Source organism: Strongylocentrotus purpuratus, unplaced genomic scaffold (assembly GCF_000002235.5).
Source record: "Strongylocentrotus purpuratus isolate Spur 01 unplaced genomic scaffold, Spur_5.0 spur5_scaffold_17, whole genome shotgun sequence".
NCBI classification, from domain to species: domain Eukaryota; kingdom Metazoa; phylum Echinodermata; class Echinoidea; order Camarodonta; family Strongylocentrotidae; genus Strongylocentrotus; species Strongylocentrotus purpuratus.
This window is the reverse complement of record NW_022145602.1, coordinates 11,165,830-11,187,543: the sequence shown is the minus strand read 5'-3', so window position 1 is coordinate 11,187,543 and position 21,714 is coordinate 11,165,830. Positions and strand designations below refer to the sequence as shown.

Genomic DNA, 21,714 nt, shown 5'->3' with positions numbered 1-21,714 from the left:
GTATAGTGGTCAAAACACTTAATAATAAATAATTACAGTGCTTATATAGCGCCTAACACTTACTTTGTCAGAATTCTCTAAGCGCTCTACAATAATGCAGCATGATTACCCTGGCTTTAGCAGTGCAGCTGTTACGCGCGCTGCATTTCAAGGAATAAATTCCTACCAGGTACCCATTTACATCACCTCCCATTCCAGCGACCTATATTCGATTCCGATGAGTTAAAACATTTTTTGTGTTAAATTAAATTCTTGAAAATGTGTTCTTCATTATGTACATTAGAATACGTATTATATAATTTGTCAAGTGAAAAATTCAAGTAAAGTAATGATTTGTTATAGGGTATGATAAAGACTGGTATGTTTCATCCTGATTACAGCGATTCAACTTTTGGTGCTGAGGTGTCTCATGCCATTTCTGCGTCCATTTTCACATTCACTTCACGTCATAATGAAAGAAATTTGTTTTAGTGACATTTTCATGTCTGGCAGGGGAATATTACGTTTTGTGAGACGATGAGATTTTTTCATCAATATATTTTCTTTTTAAAGCCACCTTTTTGCAAAAAGATGCTTACATTAAAAGAAATATTTAGTTCATTTAATTCATTTGAATTATGTATTAAGAGTAATACAAATGAAGGAATTTATTCCTGAACTGTAATGTGTATTTGGAAAGCCATTTTGACTTTATTTTCCTGTTCACCGCCAAATGAAGAAAAATATGTCAAAAGGGATATTATTTTCTCATCCCTTTTATCCAATTTTATGTCTTTGGAACTCAATTTGCACAGATATCATCGATTGTTCTCATGATCCTTGTAAGAATGGAGGAACTTGCAGTGATGGAGTGAATACCTTTACTTGTGCCTGCGATCCTGGCTATACTGGACCAACATGTGGAACAAGTAAGATATAGAGTCAAAGCAGATTTCATACCTACACTTTTTTATCAAGCAATTGCTCCTTGTTCATTAAGACATGATATAAAAAGAGCAAACAGGGAATAGAAAGAAAGAAACATGCAGCCATTGGTGAGGAAAACCTTGGAGATTTTTATTGACTGACGGTCTCATGCCCAGATTGTTACTACACACATGTCTATTTTATGTCCATCTGATAGGAGCATTCGATTCTATTTGCCCATTTTTACCACCACTTCCTACATTTTTGCCATACATTGTCACGCAATAACTTACAGCCATCTTGAATGGACCTGGCCCTCTGGGACTTGAGAGGTATATCATCCCAGATTCAAGTCTGACAGCTTCTAGTGAGTATAATGCTGACCATGGTGCAAATAGAGGACGTCTTAACCTGGCCCGAGACGGGAACCTGAAGGGAAGCTGGTCTGCACGAGCAAACGATGCCAACCAGTGGATCCAGGTAAACAAATAATTTCTTAAGGAGAATTCGGACACGAAACATTAGGTAACCCTTATTTCTGTGCTTGGCATGAATTTATATTCCACCGCTACTAGCATGTCAGTAACGAAAGAGTCACCAGTCATTTCTATGGCACTATTTACTTCCACTATTAAAATTGTGTTTATTGGCCACTTTTTGAGGTGGCATATGAGTTTGTAGATTTTCTCTCCACTATGTAGGTAAAGCTACTATAAGATTGCCATAGTTACATAATTATTCACATCCAAGTCAATAACTACTTTCATTTTTAAGGGCATTCATCTAATTATTCGATATTACTCAGAAGTGAGATCGACAATTAAAACATCAATGTGTAGAATTTTTTTTAAATATTGCCCTTGGAGGGGCAGAGCGGCTTGAAAGCAAGGTAATGTCATTTATAGGTGCAGAGAAAGAAACCTTTCTTAGTGTTTGTATTTAATTCATATAGATTTGACACACTTTGGAACATGCTCATTGGTTACAAGTCTTTAATGGAGATATAAATAAATAGATGAATAAGAGGATGAACATCAAGAAAGCTTCCTCCTATTCTTTTCTTTCTACAAGGTGGATCTTGCGGACATTTACCGTATCACTTCAGTTGCGACCCAAGGGCGACCAGAAGCAAGCCAGTGGGTAACAAGCTACAAGCTTGCTTGTAGTACTGATGGCACGACCTTTCACACCGTACAGGACATCTCCACAAACCCTGCATATGACAAGGTATTAGTTTGTTCTCTGATTATTCATTTTTTTTAAATTACATTGACTCCATTCTTGTAGGAATTTGAAGGCATTTAATATCATTTTGATAACAATTAAAATATTGTTATGTTACGATACTTTCTTTTAAAGAAAAAGGCAATCGTTACCTCAGGAACACATATACAGTTTAGGTGAAGTATATACTATTTTGCTTAGTTACACAAAGTATAAGAGGAAAAACCTATTAGGTAGGATTGTCAGAGCAAGTAATGCACTTCAAGCAAAAAATCTTTAATCCATATCATGTGTCTTCCTATTTTATTACTAAGTCTCGAAAACTAGAAATTGATGTCATCAGAATAAAACTTCAAATAGAAACGAAGGGACAGGCACTGGACATGCAAAAATATGTATTATTCAGCATGCTTGTTATTTCGTTTCTCTTTAGTTTAAAATTGACCGCAGAATCATTTGAGTGATAATTCATTCAAAAGTGGATTCATTTTCCTTTTTCATTGAAGGTCTTCACCGGTAATGTTGACCGCAACACCATCGTGACCAACATTCTTCCTGTACCCCAGATTTGCCGCTATGTCCGCTTGATGCCTGTCAAGTGGTTCCGCCACATCAGTCTTCGTATGGAAATTTACGGTGAAGGCCCTGTCATAGGTCAGTTTTAAAACTAGTGATGTTCCAACATGTTTTGCTCCATATTCAATTTCTCCTGCGACAATTACTCTGGACATTTTTTCACCAATAGTAGAGGCATAGTGCTACGGTTATCATTAGGTGATACGTACGTAGTTATATTTATCAACTACAGATATCGTCAAGATTCGTCTTTATTAGGTGATACTTAAGTAGTTATACGTATCACCTTTTGATTTCGTGAAGATTTTTCTTCATTACTATTCATTCTTCCTCAAATTTGTTCGCAAGATATCTCAAGAATGGATGAAGCCATTGTCATGAAACTTATAACGATGATAGATCCTAGTCTAACTAAGAACTCTGTGACTGTTCATTGACCCAAATCATTTTGACGTCATCCTTGCGCCATTTTGTAAAAATCAACTCATGATCATATCTTCATAACGAAAAGTCATTTCTCATTTATTGTTATCATGATTAAGGTCAATTACAGGTCAATAAAGGCGCGCGTACGCATACGTTCGCGATCGTCCGCGCGTAAACGCGCGCGCAAAATTTAAAATTGCTCCAAATCGTCTCAAATTCTTTTTACATATGTTACAGGCCATTTTGAGCATTAAAAAAAAAATGCGCTAACGCAAATTGCCATTCTTCTTTCTTCACAATATTTTCGATCCTTTTCCGAACATTTTGATACCAAGTTTATATCTTTATGACTATTCATAACGGAATAAGCATCCATTTAAGATAAATGTCCGTTCACCCAAGCTCTTGTAATACATAGCATGTATAAGCCAAAATGGTATGCTTGGGGACCGCAATTTATTTTTCATAATTGAATAGAATATGAGTCGGAGAAATGATTTCATGTGTCATTTGGCCATTAAGTATATCGTGACGTCATCAAAATGGTGTCGAACTCAAAATACGAATTTGCATATTATGACGTCACAATAATTGTAGAAAATTTGGGATAGTGGTCAAAGCACTTAATTAAATAATTACAGTGCTTCTATAGCGCCTAAAACTTACTTTGTCAGAAGTCTCTAAGCGCTCTACAATAATGCAGCATAATTACCCTGGCTTTAGCAGTGCAGCTGTTACGCGCGCTGCGTTTCAAGGAATAAATTCCTACCAGGTACCCATTTACATCACCTCCCATTCCAGCGACCTATATTCGATTCCGATGAGTTAAAACATTTTTTGTGTGAAATTCAATTCGTGAAAATGCGTTCTTCATTATGTACATTAGAATACGTATTATCTAATTTGTCAAGTGAAAAATTCAAGTAAAGTAATGATTTGTTATAGGGTATGATAAAGACTGGTATGTTTCATCCTGATTACAGCGATTCAACTTTTGGTGCTGAGGTGTCTCATGCCATTTCTGCATCCAATTTCATGCCATTTCTGCGTCCATTTTCACATTCATTTCACGCCAAAATGAAAGAAATTTGTTTAAGTGACATTTTCTGGTCTGGCAGGAGCATATTACGTTTTGTGAGACGATGAGATTTTTTCATAAATATATTTTCTTCATAAGGCCACGTTTTTTCAAAAAGATGCTAACATTAAAAGAGATATTTAGTTCATTTAATTCATTTGAATTATGTATTAATAGTTATAAAAAATGAAGGGATTTATTCCTGAACTGTAATGTGTATTTAGAATGCCATTTTGACTTTATTTTCCTGTTCACCGCCAAATGAAGATAAATATGTCAAAAGGGACATTATTTTCCCATCGCTTTTATCCCATTTATTGTCTTTGGAACTGAATTTGCACAGATATCAACGATTGTTCTCCTGATCCTTGTAAGAATGGAGGAACTTGCAATGATGGAGTGTATACCTTTACTTGTGTCTGCGATCCTGGCTATACTGGGCCTACGTGTGGCACAGGTAAGATATAGACTCAAAGCAGATTACATACCCATACTTTTTATATCAAACAATTGCTCCTTGTTCAACAAAACATTATAGAAAAAGAGCAAACAGGGAATAGAAAGAAAGAAACATGCAGTCATTGGTGAGGAAAACCTTGGAGATTTTTATTGACTGACGGTCTCATGCCCAGATTGTAACTACACACTTGTCTATTTTATGTCCATCTGATGGGAGCATTCGATTCTATTTACCTAGTTGACTACCACTTCCTACTTCTTTGCCATACATTGTCACGCAATAACTTACAGCCATCTTGAATGGACCTGGCCCTCTGGGACTTGAGAGTTATATCATCCCAGATTCAAGTCTGACAGCGTCCAGTGAGTATAGTGCTGACCATAGTGTAAAGAGAGTTCGTCTTAACCTGGTCCGAGACGGGAACCTGAAGGGAGGCTGGATTGCACGAACAAGAGATGCCAACCAGTGGATCCAGGTAAACAAATAATTTCTTAAGGACAATTTGGACACGAAACATTAGGCAACCCTTTTTTATATTGCATGGGTTCATACCCCACTGCTGCCAACGTATCAGTAATGAAAGGGTCAACAGTCAAATTTCCATACACTGCCACAAAGTATGTAATATGAGTCACCCGTTATTTATATGCATGGCATGAATTTATATTCCACCGCTACCACCATGTCAGTAACGAAAGAGTCAACAGTCAGTTATATGGCATATGGGTTCATATTCTACCGCCGACACCAGGTCAACAATGAAAGAGTCACTAGTCATTTCTATGGCACTATTCACTTACACTGTTAAAATTGTTTTTATTGGCCACTTTTCGAGGTGACATATGGGTTCGTAGATTTTCTCTTAACTATGTAGGTAAAGCTACTATAAGATTGTCAATTATTATTCACATCCAAGTCAACAATTGCTTTCATTTTTAAGGGCTTTAATCTAATTGTTCGATATTGCTCAGAAATGAGATCGACAATTGAAGCATCAATATGGCGAACTTCTAACTTAAATATTGTCCTTGGAGGGGCAGAACTGCATGAAACCATGGTAATGTCATTGATATGTGCAAAGAAAGGAACCGTTATTAGTATTTGTATTATTTTAATCATATAGATTTAACACATTTTGGAACATGCACATTGGTTCAAAATTTTGTCATGGAGATAGAAAGAAATAGATGATCCAAGAGGATGAAACATCAAGAATGCTTCCTCCGATTCTTTTTCTTTCTAAAAGGTGGATCTTTTGGACCTTTACCGTATCACTTCAGTTGCGACTCAAGGGCGACAAGATTACAGCCAGTGGGTAAAAAGCTACAAGCTTGCTTGTAGTACTGATGGCACGACCTTTCACACCGTACAGGACATCTCCACAAACCCTGCATATGACAAGGTATTAGTTTGTTCTCTGATTATTCATTTTTTTTAAATTACATTGACTCCATTCTTGTAGGAATTTGAAGGCATTTAATATCTTTTTGATAACAATTAAAATATTGTTATGTTACGATACTTTCTTTTAAAGAAAAAGGCAATCGTTACCTCAGGAACACATATACAGTTTAGGTGAAGTATATACTATTTTGCTTAGTTACACAAAGTATAAGAGGAAAAACCTATTAGGTAGGATTGTCAGAGCAAGTAATGCACTTCAAGCAAAAAATCTTTAATCCGTATCATGTGTCTTCCTATTTTATTACTAGGTCTCGAAAACTAGAAATTGATGTCATCAGAATAAAACTTTAAATAGAAACGAATGGACAGGCACTGGACATACACAAATATGTATTATTCAGCATGCTTGTCAATTCGATTCTCTTTAGTTCGATTGCAATTGACCGCAGAATCATTCGAGTCATAATTCATTCAAAAGTGGATTCATTTTCCTTTTTCATTGAAGGTCTTCACCGGTAATGTTGACCGCAACACCATCAAGACCAACATTCTGCCTGTACCCCAGATTTGCCGCTATGTCCGCTTGATGCCTGTCAAGTGGTTCGATCGCATCAGTCTTCGTATGGAAATCTACGGTGAAGGCCCTTTCACAGGTCAGTTTTAAAACTAGTGATACTCCAACATGTTTTGCTCCATATTCAATATCTCCTGCGACAATTACTCTGGGCCCTTTTTCACCATTAATAGAGGCATCGTGCTACGGTTATCATTAGGTGATACGTACGTAGTTATACGTATCAACTACAGATTTCGTCAAGTGTTGTCTTTATTAGGTGATCCTTAAGTAATTATACGTATCACCTTTTGATTTTGTGAAAATTTTTCTTTATTCCTATTCATTCTTCCTCGAATTTGTTCAGAGGATATCTCAAAAATGGGTGAAGCCATTGTCATGAAATTTATAACGATGATAGATCCTATTCTAACTTAGAACTGTGTGACTTTTTATTGACCCAGATCATTTTGACGTCATCCAAGCGCCATTTTGTAAAAATCAACTCATGATTATATCTTCATAATGGAAAGTCATTTCTCATTTATTGTTATTATGATAAAGGTCAATTACAGGTCAATAAAGGCGCGCGTACGCATACGTTCGCGATCGGCAGTGCGTTAACGCGCGCGCAAAATTTAAAATTGCTCCGAATCGTCTCAAATTCATTTTACATATGTGCAGGCCATTTTGAGCATTAAAAAAAAATAATGCGTTAACGCAAAATCCCATTCTTCTTTCTTCACGATATTTTCGATACTTGTTCGAGCATTTTGATACCAAGTTTATATCTTTATGACTATTCATAACGGAATAAGTGTCCATGCAAGATAAATTTCCGTGCACGCAAGCTCTTGTAATACATAGCATATAATATATGCTTTGTATGCTATGTGCAAAATTATACGAGTCCATTAGAGCTCTTTGTAATTGCTTGGGGACGGCAATTTATTTTTCATATTTGAATAGAATATGAATCGGAGAAATGATTTCATGTGTCATTTGGCCATTAAGTACATCGTGACGTCATCATAATGGTGTCGAACTCAAAATACGAATTTGAATATTATGACGTCACAATCATTGTAGAAAATTTGGTATAGTGGTCAAAACACTTAATAATTAAATAATTACAGTGCTTATATAGCGCCTAACACTTATTTTGTCAGAAGTCTCTAAGCGCTCTACAATAATGCAGCATGATTACCCTGGCTTTAGCAGTGCAGCTGTTACGCGCGCTGCATTTCAAGGAATAAATTCCTACCAGGTACCCATTTACATCACCTCCCATTCCAGCGACCTATATTCGATTCCGATGAGTTAAAACATTTTTTGTGATAAATTAAATTCTTGAAAATGTGTTCTTCATTATGTACATTAGAATACGTATTATCTAATTTGTCAAGTGAAAAATTCAAGTAAAGTAATGATTTGTTATAGGGTATGATAAAGACTGGTATGTTTCATCCTGATTACAGCGATTCAACTTTTGGTGCTGAGGTGTCTCATGCCATTTCTGCGTCCAATTTCACATTCACTTCACGTCATAATGAAAGAAATTTGTTTTAGTTACATTTTCATGTCTGGCAGGGGAATATTACGTTTTGTGAGACGATGAGATTTTTTCATCAATATATTTTCTTTTTAAAGCCACGTTTTTGCAAAAAGATGCTAACATTAAAAGAGATATTTAGTTCATTTAATTCATTTGAATTATGTCTAATAGTAATACAAATGAAGGAATTTATTCCTGAACTGTAATGTGTATTTGGAAAGCCATTTTGACTTTATTTTCCTGTTCACCGCCAAATGAAGAAAAATATGTCAAAAGGGACATTATTTTCTCATCCCTTTTATCCAATTTTATGTCTTTGGAACTCAATTTGCACAGATATCATCGATTGTTCTCATGATCCTTGTAAGAATGGAGGAACTTGCAGTGATGGAGTGAACACCTTTACTTGTGCCTGCGATCCTGGCTATACTGGACCAACATGCGGAACAAGTAAGATATAGAGTCAAAGCAAATTCCATACCTACACTTTCTTATTAAGCAATTGCTCCTTGTTCATTAAGACATTATATAAAAAGAGCAAACAGGGAATAGAAAGAAAGAAACATGCAGTCATTGGTGAGGAAAACCTTGGAGACTTTTATTGACTGACGGTCTCATGCCCAGATTGTAACTACACACATGTCTATTTTATATCCATCTGATAGGAGCATTCGATTCTATTTGCCTATTTTTACCACCACTTCCTACATTTTTGCCATACATTGTACGCAATAACTTACAGCCATCTTGAATGGACCTGGCCCTCTGGGACTTGAGAGGTATATCATCCCAGATTCAAGTCTGACAGCTTCTAGTGAGTATAATGCTGACCATGGCGCAAATAGAGGACGTCTTAACCTGGCCCGAGACGGGAACCTGAAGGGAGGCTGGTCTGCACGAGCAAACGATGCCAACCAGTGGATCCAGGTAAACAAATAATTTCTTAAGGAGAATTCGGACACGAAACATTAGGCAACCCTTATTTCTATGCATGGCATGAATTTATATTCCACCGCTACTACCATGTCAGTAACGAAAGAGTCACCAGTCATTTCTATGGCACTATTTACTTCCACTATTAAAATTGTGTTAATTGGCCACTTTTTGAGGTGGCATATGAGTTTCTAGATTTTCTCTCCACTTTGTAGGTAAAGCTACTATAAGATTGCCATAGTTACATAATTATTCACATCCAAGTCAATAACTACTTTCATTTTTAAGGGCATTCATCTAATTGGTCGATATTACTCAGAAGTGAGATCGACAATTAAAACATCAATGTGTAGAATTTTTTTTAAATATTGCCCTTGGAGGGGCAGAGCGGCTTGAAAGCAAGGTAATGTCATTAATAGGTGCAGAGAAAGAAACCGTTCTTAGTATTTGTATTTAATTCATATAGATTTGACACACTTTGGAACATGCTCATTGGTTACAATTCTTTAATGGAGATCGAAATAAATAGATGAATAAGAGGATGAACATCAAGAAAGCTTCCTCCGATTATTTTCTATCTACAAGGTGGATCTTTTGGACATTTACCGTATCACTTCAGTTGCGACCCAAGGGCGACAAGAATCAAGCCAGTGGGTAACAAGCTACAAGCTTGCTTGTAGTACTGATGGCACGACCTTTTACACCGTGCAGGGCATCTCTTCACACCCTAGAGCTGTCACGGTTAGTTTATTCTCTGATTATTCTTTTTTTAATATTACATTAATCTATTCTTGAAGAACTTTGAAGGCATTTGCAATCTTGTTGATAACAATTAAACTATGTTCATGTTACGATACTTTCTTTTAAAGAAATAGACATTAATTACCCCAGGCATACAACTACATGCTAGGTGTATTATTTACTATTCGGCTCACACAAAGTTTAAGAGGAAAATAACTATTAGGTAGGATTGAAGAACTGTCTATATTTGTAAATATATCAGAGCAAGAAATGCACTTCAAGCAAAAAATCTTCAATCAACAGGATGTTTTTTCCTATTTCATTACTAGGTCTCGAAAACTAGAAATTGATGTCATCAGAATATAACTTCAAATAAAAACGAATAGACAGGCACTGCACATGCAAAAATATGTATTGTTCAGCATGCTTATCAATTCGATTCTCTTTAGTTCGATTGCAATTGACCGCATAATCATTTGAGTCATAATTTATTCAAAAGTGGATTGAATATCCTTTTTCATTGAAGATCTTCACCGGTAATGCCGACCGCAACACCATCGTGACCAACACTCTGCCTGTACCCCAGATTTGCCTCTATGTCCGCTTGATGCCCGTCACCTGGTTCGTCCACATCAGTCTTCGTATGGAGATCTACGGTGAAGGCCCTTTCAGAGGTCAGTTTTAAAACTAGTGATGCTCCAACATTTTTTTGCTCCATATTCAATTTCTCCTGCGACAATTACTCTGGGCCTCTTTTCCACTAATAATAAAGGCATAGTGCTACGTTTTTATCATTAGGTGATACGTACGTAGTTATACGTATCACCTTTTGATTTCGTGAAGATTTTTCTTTATTATTAGGTGGTCTGTTATCAACAGACCACCTATTGATTTCGTCAGAATTTTCTTTATTTATTTTTATTTCTTCCCGTTTTTTGTGCCCCGGATAACTCAAGTTTGGTTTAGTTAATCTCATTAAATTTCGGCACAATTATAGGTCATTGTAATGAGACGTGACAGGAACATTTTCAAGGTCATGAGGTTATCGTGACGTCATCCAGGCGCCATTTTGAGAAATCACGTTATCCATCATATCTTCATGATGCATAAGCAATGGTCATTCATATTCATATCACATATATTTTAGGTTAAGAGTCAACAGGTCATGTCATCAAAGGTCACATAAAGGTCATGACGCGCGCGTACGTGTGCGTCAAAATTTTAAAAAGCTCAAAATCACTTAACTACTTAAGGAGAGTACGAATCAGGTCATTTTAAGCATTTCAAAATTTTCCGTCCGTACGTGTCCCCGCGCGCGTTGTGCGCGCTCACAGCGCGCGGAAAAGGTCAAATTCAAAATGTTTACATGATTTGGATTCCTCTTACCGTAATTGACAATTTACAGTCACTCTTGACCTTTCATAAGGCCGTGAGCGTGCGTCAAAGTTCAAAATCCGCGCGTACTGCTATTGGCAATATAATGCAAATTTGATCAAAAACATGCCATTTTAAAAATCGAAATAGCTGTTCAGATAGTCCATCGACCCCCAATTTTTATATCATGGTTGGAAAAAGCATGAGTTGTAGATATGATTTCATACCACCCTGACTCGTACAAAGTGAAACAAAGTCATCATATTGGCATCTAAACTCAAACAAATGTATTTTGTTGATGACGTCATTTTTGTCTTTGTTTAATTGAGATTATCTCACTTATCGGTGATCGATTTTCTCCCAGAATTTAATATGTTGTAGCTGAGATAATTCTCTATCAAAAATATGTCATTCATTTTTTATTTCGATGACGTCATCATAGTTAGATATTCCATTAAAGACGACAATGCATAATTTGTCATATTTGCGTGTTATGTCTATGGGAGGTCACTTTTTTCAAAACATGAATCTGCATGACAAGGTGTTTTGACCAGTATCTCGGTTGTTATTCAACAGTTTTCTCACAAATTTTAGTATGTTGTAGCTAAGACTATATGTTATCTAAATCATTCCTCATTTTTCCGATAAGATGTCAGAATCACGCTCATGATCATGATCATCATCATTATCATAATGATGATAATCATCCTTATCAACATCATCATGATCATCATCATCATAATCATTACTATCAAGATCATCATCATAATCATCATTGTTTACATGTCTATATAACTTCTCCCTCTTTCAATATAGTAAATATTATAATCTATTATAAGACTTGAAGACAGACCACCTTATTCGTCTTCGTGACGAATTAAATTTCTAGTTATTCATTCTTCCTCGAATTTGTTCGCAGGATATCTCAAGAATGGATGAAGCCATTGTCATGAAACTTATAACGATGATAGATCCTAGTCTAACTTAGAACTGTGTAAATTTTCATTGACTTAAAATTATTTTGACGTCTTCCAGGCGCCATTTAAAAAAAATAAAATCATGATCATATCTTCACAATGGAAAAAGATTTCTCATATATATTTATAATAATTAAGGTCAATACCTGTCTGGTCAATTACAGGTCAATAAACGCGAGCGTATGCGTAAGTCCGCCCACGTCCGCGCGTCAACGCGCGTTCAAAATTTAAAATTGCTCCAAATCGTCTCAAATTCGTTTTACATACATTACAGGTCATAACAAGTTCATTATAACTCTTTGGCATGCTTGGGGACCACAATTTATTTTTCATATTTGAATATTTTATGATTCGGAGAAATGATTTCATATCACATTTGGTCATTAAGTACATCATGACGTCATCATAATGGCCTTGGAACTCAAAATATGACTTTGTATATTATGACGTCAGCATATTTATAGAAAATTGAGTGTAAATCTGTAAATATTGATCATTTTCTCCCAATTGTTGATATGTTGTAACTCAAACATATATGGTATTTATTTGTCATTTAAAAAATGGCGTCATGGTCCACTCTTTCGGTTAAAGGAGGTATGTCAATTTTCTCAATGTTGTGTGTATTGTCTAGGGGAGGTGACTTTTTCTGAAATCTTCATTCTACATTCCAGTCTTGTTTGAGCAATATCTCGATATTTCGCTCGTTTTTCTGTAAGCTTCGGATATGTTCTAGCTAAGACCATTCTCTACACAAAAGGTGCCATTTATTTGTTAATCAGATGTTGAGATCATGTTGATATTTTAACTACACAATGTGATTTAAAAATCTCCATTTTCGTTTACGTGTAATGTCTGAGTGTTTTTTTTTTTTTTTTGGTATACTGGACAAAGCACTTGCTCCCATTTCGGCGACTCAGATTCGATTCGCGATGGGTTAATTTGTTTTTATTTTTTAAATTGAAATCGTGAAAACTCGTTCTTTATTATGTATATTAGAATACGTATAACCTAATTTGACAAGTGACAAATTCAAGTATAGTAATGCTTTGTTTTAGGGTATGATAACGACTGGTATGATTTATCCTGATTAAAGCGATTCAACTTTTGGTGCTGAGGTGTCTCATGCCATTTCTGCGTCCAATTTCATGCCATTTCTGCGTCCATTTTCACCTTCATTTCACGCCCAAATGAAAGAAATTTGTTTTAGGGACATTTTCTTTTCTGGCAGTGGCACACTACGTTTTGTGAGGTGATGAGATTTTTCAAAAAAATATATTCTTTTTCTAAGGCCACGTTTTTTGTAAAAAGATGCTAACATTAAAAGAGATATTTAATTCATTTACTTCAATTGAATTATGTTTTAATAGTTTTTCAAATGAAGGAATTTGTTCCTGAACTGTCATTATTTGTATTAAGAATGCCATTTTTCTCATCCCTGTTATCCCATTTATTGTCTTTGGAACTCAATTTGCACAGATATCAACGATTGTTCTCCTGATCCTTGTGAGAATGGAGGAACTTGCAGTGGTGGAGACAACATTTTTACTTGTGCCTGCGATCCTGGCTATACTGGGCCTACGTGCGGAACAGGTAAGATATACAGTCAAAGCAGATTCCATACCTACACTTTTTTTATGAAGTAATTGCTCCTTGTTTTTCAAGACATTATAGATAAAGAGCAAACCGGGAATATAAAGAAAGAAACATGCAGGCATTGGTGAAGAAAACCTAGGAGGTTTTTATTGACTGACGGGCTCAAGCCCGGATTGTAATACACACTTGTCTATTGTATGTCCATCTTATAGGAGCATTCGATTCTGTTTGCCTATTTGACCACCACTTCCTACATTTTGCCATACATTGTCACGCATTAACTTACAGCCATCTTGAATGGACCTGGTCCTCTGGGACTTGAGAGTTATTTCATCCCAGATTCAAGTCTGACAGCTTCTAGTGAGTATGGTGCTGACAATGGTGCAAAGAGAGGACGTCTTAACCTGGCCCGAGACGGAAACCTGAATGGAGGCTGGTCTGCAGGAGCAAACAATGCCAACCAGTGGATCCAGGTAAACAAATAATTTCTTAAGGAGAATTCGGACACGAAACATTAGGTAACCCTTATTTCTATGCATGGCATGAATTTATATTCCACCGCTACTACCATGTCAGTAACGAAAGAGTCACCAGTCATTTCTATGGCACTATTTACTTCCACTATTAAAATTGTGTTTATTGGCCACTTTTTGAGGTGGCATATGAGTTTGTAGATTTTCTCTCCACTATGTAGGTAAAGCTACTATAATATTGCCATAGTTACATAATTATTCACATCCAAGTCAATTACTACTTTCATTTTTAAGGGCATTCATCTAATTGTTCGATATTACTCAGAAGTGAGATCGGCAATTAAAACATCAATGTGTATAATTTTTTAAAAAATTGCCCTTGGAGGGGCAGAGCGGCTTGAAAGCAAGGTAATGACATTTATAGGTGCAGAGAAAGAAACCGTTCTTAGTATTTGTATTTAATTCATATAGATTTGACACACCTTAGAACATGCTCTTTGGTTACAAGTCTTTAATGGAGATAGAAATAAATAGATGAATAAGAGGATGAAAATCAAGAAAGCTTCCTCCGATTCTTTTCTATCTACAAGGTGGATCTTTTGGACCTTTACCGTATCACTTCAGTTGCGACTCAAGGGCGACAAGAATCAAGCCAGTGGGTAACAAGCTACAAGCTTGCTTGTAGTACAGATGGCATGACGTTTCACACCGTACAGAACATCGCTACAAACCCTGCATATGACGAGGTAAGTTTGTTTTCTGATTATTCTTTTTTTTTTTTAATATTACATTGACTCTATTCTTGTAGGAATTTGGAAGCATTTGAAATATTTTTTGATAATAATTAAAATATTTTTATGTTACGATACTTTCTTTTAAAGAAAAAGGCAATCGTTACCTCAGGAACACATATACAGTTTAGGTGTAGTATATACTATTCTGCTTAGTTACACAAAGTATAAGAGGAAAAAACTATTTGGTAGTATTGTCAGAGCAAGTAATGCACTTCAAGCACAAAATCTTAAATCCATATTATGTGTTTTCCTATTTTATTACTAGGTCTCGAAAACTAGAAATTGATGACATCAGTATAAAACTTCAAATAGAAACAAATGTACAGACACTGGACATGCCAAAATATGTATTATTCAGCATGCTTGTCAAATCGATTCTCTTTAGTTCGATTGCAATTGACCGCATAATCAATTGAGTCATAATTCATTCAAAAGTGGATTGATTTTCCTTTTTCATTGAAGGTCTTCATCGGTAATGTTGACCGCAACACCATCGTGACCAACACTCTGCCTGTACCCCAGATTTGCCGCTATGTCCGCTTGATGCCTGTCGGTTGGTTCAATTTCATCAGTCTTCGTATGGAAATCTACGGTGAAGGCCCTATCACAGGTCAGTTTTAAAACTAGTGATACTCCAACATGTTTTGCTCCATATTCAATTTCTCCTGCGACAATTACTCTGGGCCTTTTTTTCACCAACAATAGAGGCATAGTGCTACGGTTATCATTAGGTGATACGTACGTAGTTATACGTATCAATACAGATTTCGTCAAGATTTGTCTTTATTAGATGATACTTCCTCGAATTTGTTCGCAGGATATCTCAAGAATGGATAAAGCCCTTGTCATAAAACATGATGATGGATAATAGTCTAACTTAGAACTGGTTGACTTTTCATTGATCCAAATCATTTTGACGTCATCCAAGCGCCATTTTGTACAAATCAACTCGTGATTATATCTTCGTAACGAAAAGTCATTTCTCATTTATTTGTATCATGATTAAGGTCAATTACAGGTCAATAAACGCGCGCGTTCGCATACGTCCGCTATCGTCCGCGCGTTAACGCGCGTGCAAAATTTAAAATTGCTCCAAACCGTCTCAAATTTATTTTACATATGTTACAGGCCATTTTGAGCATTTAAAAAAAAAGTAATGCGCTTACGCAAATTGCCATTTTTCTTTCTACATGATATTATCGATACTTTTCCGAACATTTTGATACCAAGTTTATATCTTTATGACTATTCATAACGGAATAAGCGTCCATTCAAGAAAACTGTCTGTGCAGGCGAGCTCTTGTAATACATAGCATATTTGGTATGCTTGGGGACCGCAATTTATTTTTCATATTTGAATAGAATATGAGTCGGAGCAATGATTTCATATGTCATTTGGCCATTAAGTACATCGTGACGTCATCATAAATGTGTCGAACTCAAAATACAAATTTGCATATTATGACGTCACCATAATCATGGAAAATTTGGAACAGTGGTCAAAGCACTTGCCTCCCATTCCAGCGAACCAGATTCGTTTCCGATGGGTTAAAACATTTGTTGTGTTAAATTAAATTCCTGAAAATGCGTTCTTCATTATGTACATTAGAATACAAATTATCTAAATTGGAAAGTAAAAAAATCAAGTACAGTAATGATTTGTTATAGGGTATGATAAAGACTGGTATGTTTAATCCTGATTACAGCGATTCAACTTTTGGTGCTGAGGTGTCTCATGCCATTTCTGCGTCCAATTTCATGCCATTTCTGCGTCCATTTTCACATTCATTTCACGCCCAAATAAAATAAATTCGTTTTAGTTTCATTTTCTTGTCTGGCAGGGGCATATTACGTTTTGTGAGATGATGAGGTTTTTTCTTGATTGGAAGTCAACAGGAGTGAAAGTACAAACAAAAGATGCGAGGGTGTTTCAACTTCTGGTGCAGTAATGAAATAAACTACATTTTTCTTGATTTCGAGAAGACATATGAAAAATGATAGTGCATGGTACTTTCAAGAGCAAACTTGATATAGTGATTACCACAACGATCTCTGATAATTATGATTTGTTTTAGGATATGATTAGATTGGCGTAATTCATCCTGATTATAGCGATTCAACTTTTGGTGCTGAGGTGTCCTGTAGATCAGACTAGCCCATGCCATTTCCGCGTACATTTTCACATTCATTTTTACGCCCAAATGAAAGAAATTTGTTTTAGTGACATTTTCTTAACTGGCATGGACACACTACGTTTTATGGGACGATGAGATTTTTTCATAAATATGTTTTCTTTCTAAGGCCACGTTTTTGAAAAAAAGATGCTAACATTCAAAGAGATATTTAGTTCTTTTTTTTAATTTGAATTATGTATTAATAGATTTTCAAATGAAGACATTCATCTATGAATTGTCATTATTTGTATTTAGAATGCAAGTCTTGACTTCATTTTACCCCTGTTCACCGCCAAATGAAAATAAATATGTCAAAAGAGACATTACTTTCTCATCCCTTTTATCCCTATTATTGTCTTTGGAACTCAATTTGCACAGATTGTTCTCCCGATCCTTGTGAGAATGGAGGAATTTGCAGTGATGGAGTAAACACCTTTACTTGTGCCTGCGATCCTGGCTATACTGGGCCTACGTGTAGAACAGGTAAGATATAGAGTCAAAGCAGATTACATACCTACACTTTTTATTTCAAACAATTGCTCCTTGTTCATCAAAACATCAAATATATAGAGCAAACAACGAAAAAAGAAAGAAAGAAACATGAAGTCATTGGTGAGGAAAACCTTGAAGGTTTTTCTTGATTAACAGTCAACAGGAGTGAAAGTACTGACAAAAGATGCAAGGGTGTTTCATCTTTTCGTGTAGTAATGATATAAACTACACTCTTCTAGATTTCGAGTAGACACATGGAAAATGGGAGTGCATGGTACTTTCAAGAGCAAATTTGATATAGTGATTACCACAACAATCTCTGATCATTATGATTTGTTTTTGGATATGATAAGAGTGGTTTCATTCATCCTGATTACAGCGATTCAACTTTTGGTGCTGAGGTGTCTTGAAGATCAGACTACCCCATGCCATTTCCTCGTCCATATTTACATTCATTTAACGCCCAAATTAAAGAAATTTGTTTTAGGGACATTTTCTTGTCTGGCTTGGGCACACTACGTTTTGTGGGACGATGAGATTTTTTCAAAATATATTTTCTTTCTAAGGCCTTGTTTAAAAAAAAAGATGCTAACATTCAAAGAGATATTTACTTCATTTACTTCATTTGAATTATGTATTAATAGATTTTTAAACAAATGAATTGATCATTGAACTGTCATTATTTGTATTTAGAATGCAAGTTTTGACTTCTTTTTACCTGTTCACCGCCAAATAAAAATAAATATGTCAAAAGACACATTATTTTCTCAACCCTTTTATCCCATTTATTGTTTTTGGAACTCAATTTGCACAGATATCAACGATTGTTCTCCCGATCCTTGTGAAAATGGTGGAATTTGCAGTGATGGAGTGAACACCTTTACTTGTGCCTGCTATCCTGGCTATACTGGGCCTACGTGTGGAACAGGTAATGTATAGAGTCAAAGCAGATTACATACCTACACTTTATCAAACAATTGCTCCTTGTTCATCAAAATATCATAGATAAAGAGCAAACAAGGAAATAGAAAGAAAGAAACATGCAGTCATTGGTGAGGAAAACCTTGGTCGTTCTTCTTGATTGAGTTTGAGTTCGAGTTTGAGTTTATTGACAGTCAACAGGAGTAAAGGTACAGCCAAAAGATGCGAGTGTGTTTCACCTTTTGGTGCAGTATTGAAATAAACTAAACTCTTCTTGATTTCGAGTAGACACGTGGAAAATAAGAGTGCATAGTACTTTCAAGAGAAAATTTGACATTTTAATTACCACAACGATCTCTGACATTGATGAGTTGTTTTAGGGTATGATAGTACTGGTATGATTCATCCTGATTATAGCGATTCAACTTTTGGTGCTGTGGTGTCTGACTATCTCAGGCCATATCCGCATCCATTTCCACATTCATTTCCCGCAAATATGAAAGCAATTTGTTTCATTGACATTTTCTAGTCTGGCAGGTGCACGCTACGTTTTGTGAGACGATGAGATTTTAAGTTTGAGTCGAAAATACGATTTCATGTTTCATTTGGCCATTAACTCTCATCCTGCCACAGGGCTAATCCCCATTGTGCCAAGCCCCAAATCACGGAATGCCAAGTTTACATTAAGATAAGCTGATTAACGCGTCAGGATATTGTCGGAAAAATTGCGTTGCCATCGGCGAAAAAGAGAGAAGGGGGACGGAAAAAAGAGAGGGAAAGAAAAGGGAAAAAAAAGAAAAGGAAAAGAAAGGAAAGAAAAGAGAAGAAAGAAAGAGAAGAAAGGAAAGGAAAACAGAAGAAAACAAAGAGAAAAGGGAAACAAAAGAAACGCGGGAGGTTGTTGAGTGGAGTCGTCTCGCCGAGGGAGCAAGAAAGACATGGGTAAATATGTTGCTATGTCGGGTCAGCTGTGTCGGTATTCTTGCTCGATCCTAGTGTACTATATCAATGCAGAATGTTGAAGTCGGTGAGATGTATATTGTCGGTCGGCCAACAAGTTTTTTTCCCTACGAACTGACTTTTTAACCGCTGTGACGACTTCGAGAGTGACTACAACTACAATACTTGTATTTGTTCGAAGTGTCACTTTCCTATAATATCAGCTAAAGAAATCAGAGGTTTAACATGTTCGGGTAAACTAAATTCAAAGAAGGATTAAGAGTCAACAACGGTACGACAAATCGTCTGCCTTCCTCTATAATTTGATGAAAGGCCAAAACTTCTGCGCTTTGCGCGGGAGAGGGAAACTTTATTCAGATATTGGATTAAGAGTCGAGAACAGTACAGCGAATCGTCTGCTTTTTCTCTTAATTCAATGACACGTCACTTCTGCGCTTTGCGCGGGAGGGGGAGAAACTGAATTTAGACAAGGATTAACAGTCAAGAACGGTACAATAAAAAGTCTTCTTTTCCTATTAATTGAAGGAAACGTCTAAGCTTTCGCGCTTCGCGCGGGAGGCCTATCACCCACACCCCTCTAATGAGCGCGCTTGGCGCGCTCTTTAAGTGATTCGCCTGCTCACTATACTACCGCCCCTTCCTAAAATAAGATCCTATATATCTCCGCGCCTGCATTAAACATATAGCTATGATGCTGACTAAGTTGACGAACTAATTTGTATATTTATATCGTTCAGGAAAATGACCATTTGCGCATACGCAAGTACTATAGTTAGTCCATAGCCAGGAAAAACAATTTAGCCTTCGGCCCCGGGTTTATAGGGTTCAATTTGTAAATATTGGGACATTTAATTTTGTCGGTAATTGGTGGCTAGTTTAGTCGGTAATCGTTGGCGTCTACCCCCCCCCCCCCCCCCCACTGAAAAAGGTCTAGCGACGCCCCTGAAAGCACTATAACGATACCGTGCATGAAGCCTCATGGCAGGCTATGAGTTAAGCACATCGTGACGTCATCATAATGGTCTTGGAACTAAACAAAAGAATTTGCATATTATGACGTCAGCAAATTCATGAAAAATAGAATGTATCTGTATAAATATTGATTGCTTTTCTCCCAATTTTTGATATGTAGTTTTTGAGCCGATTTTCTACACAAAAGGTGCCATTGGTTTTTCATTTCAACTATGGCATCATAGTCCATTCTGTCGAGTAAAAAGGCATGCCAATTTTTCCGATTTTGCTTGTATTCTCTATGGGAGGTGAATTTTTTGGAAATCTTCATTCTACACTCCAGTCTTGTTCGAGCAACATTTCGATTCTTGTCTGCCAGCTTCAATTTGAGACTCAAATTTTCCGTTTACGTGTTATGTCTATGTGGATTTTTTGGTATATTTGTCATGGCATTTGCCTCCCATCCCGGGGATCATCTTTCATAGATCCGAAATGATCAATGCTACACAGTTGAAACTTCATTTATTGATAGACCATAATAGGAGGAGTATTTCATAACGGAAGTTGAATTCGTGAAAATGCGTTCTTCATTATGTAACACATTTGAATACGTATCACCTAATTCGTCGAGTTTTAGGTTAGGTTCAGAGATAGGGTAAGGTATAGTCCTCGTTTAAGGATTGAATTTAAGACTTCGGTTATTATATTATATATGGCATTTGGTGTGGAGGGTTGTTATACCTAATAATTCGATTTGTAGAAGGCAATTGACTTACGGCAGGGCTCCTCATTCTTCTTTTAAGAGAGGGTTAAGATTGAAATATTGAGGATCTCTTTGCATGTACCCCAGTCCCCCGGAGTAAACTTCTAAATTGTTTTTGTCCAGAGTTAAAATGTTAGGACAGTGTGCACCAGACACCTGTTAAGGTCAATTTCACCCAGGGTCTATTATCCTAGAAATCTGATGGGAATGTGGTAGGGGTACACTGCCCTAGGAGGTGGAAATCCTAAAGAAATAGATGTCCAGAGGCAATCGCTCTAGAGGATATTGACTTAGGGGATGGCAGAGTAGTCTTTTTGGATCCATGTCCAAGGGTGCATTGTCTAAGTGGTAGGTTTTCCAGGGAATAGTAGACCAAGTCAGTGTAG

At 36.4% G+C, this 21,714-nt stretch overlaps 1 protein-coding gene across 50 annotated transcripts in view; it reads left to right on the top strand.

Annotated features, from left to right (window-relative positions):
- LOC579853 overlaps window positions 1-21,714 on the top strand; it is a 194,299-nt gene that overhangs the window by 53,379 nt on the left and 119,206 nt on the right. For all 50 annotated transcript variants that reach the window (XM_030988688.1, XM_030988699.1, XM_030988701.1 and 47 more), the window contains 18 exons: window positions 795-908; window positions 1,202-1,386; window positions 1,978-2,133; window positions 2,637-2,784; window positions 4,554-4,667; window positions 4,961-5,145; window positions 5,917-6,072; window positions 6,580-6,727; window positions 8,519-8,632; window positions 8,925-9,109; window positions 9,701-9,856; window positions 10,383-10,530; window positions 13,684-13,797; window positions 14,089-14,273; window positions 14,864-15,019; window positions 15,530-15,677; window positions 17,620-17,724; window positions 18,548-18,661. In XM_030988688.1, the coding sequence (XP_030844548.1) occupies window positions 795-908; window positions 1,202-1,386; window positions 1,978-2,133; window positions 2,637-2,784; window positions 4,554-4,667; window positions 4,961-5,145; window positions 5,917-6,072; window positions 6,580-6,727; window positions 8,519-8,632; window positions 8,925-9,109; window positions 9,701-9,856; window positions 10,383-10,530; window positions 13,684-13,797; window positions 14,089-14,273; window positions 14,864-15,019; window positions 15,530-15,677; window positions 17,620-17,724; window positions 18,548-18,661 (2,631 nt within the window). The remainder of the gene's footprint in view (window positions 1-794; window positions 909-1,201; window positions 1,387-1,977; window positions 2,134-2,636; window positions 2,785-4,553; window positions 4,668-4,960; window positions 5,146-5,916; window positions 6,073-6,579; window positions 6,728-8,518; window positions 8,633-8,924; window positions 9,110-9,700; window positions 9,857-10,382; window positions 10,531-13,683; window positions 13,798-14,088; window positions 14,274-14,863; window positions 15,020-15,529; window positions 15,678-17,619; window positions 17,725-18,547; window positions 18,662-21,714) is intronic.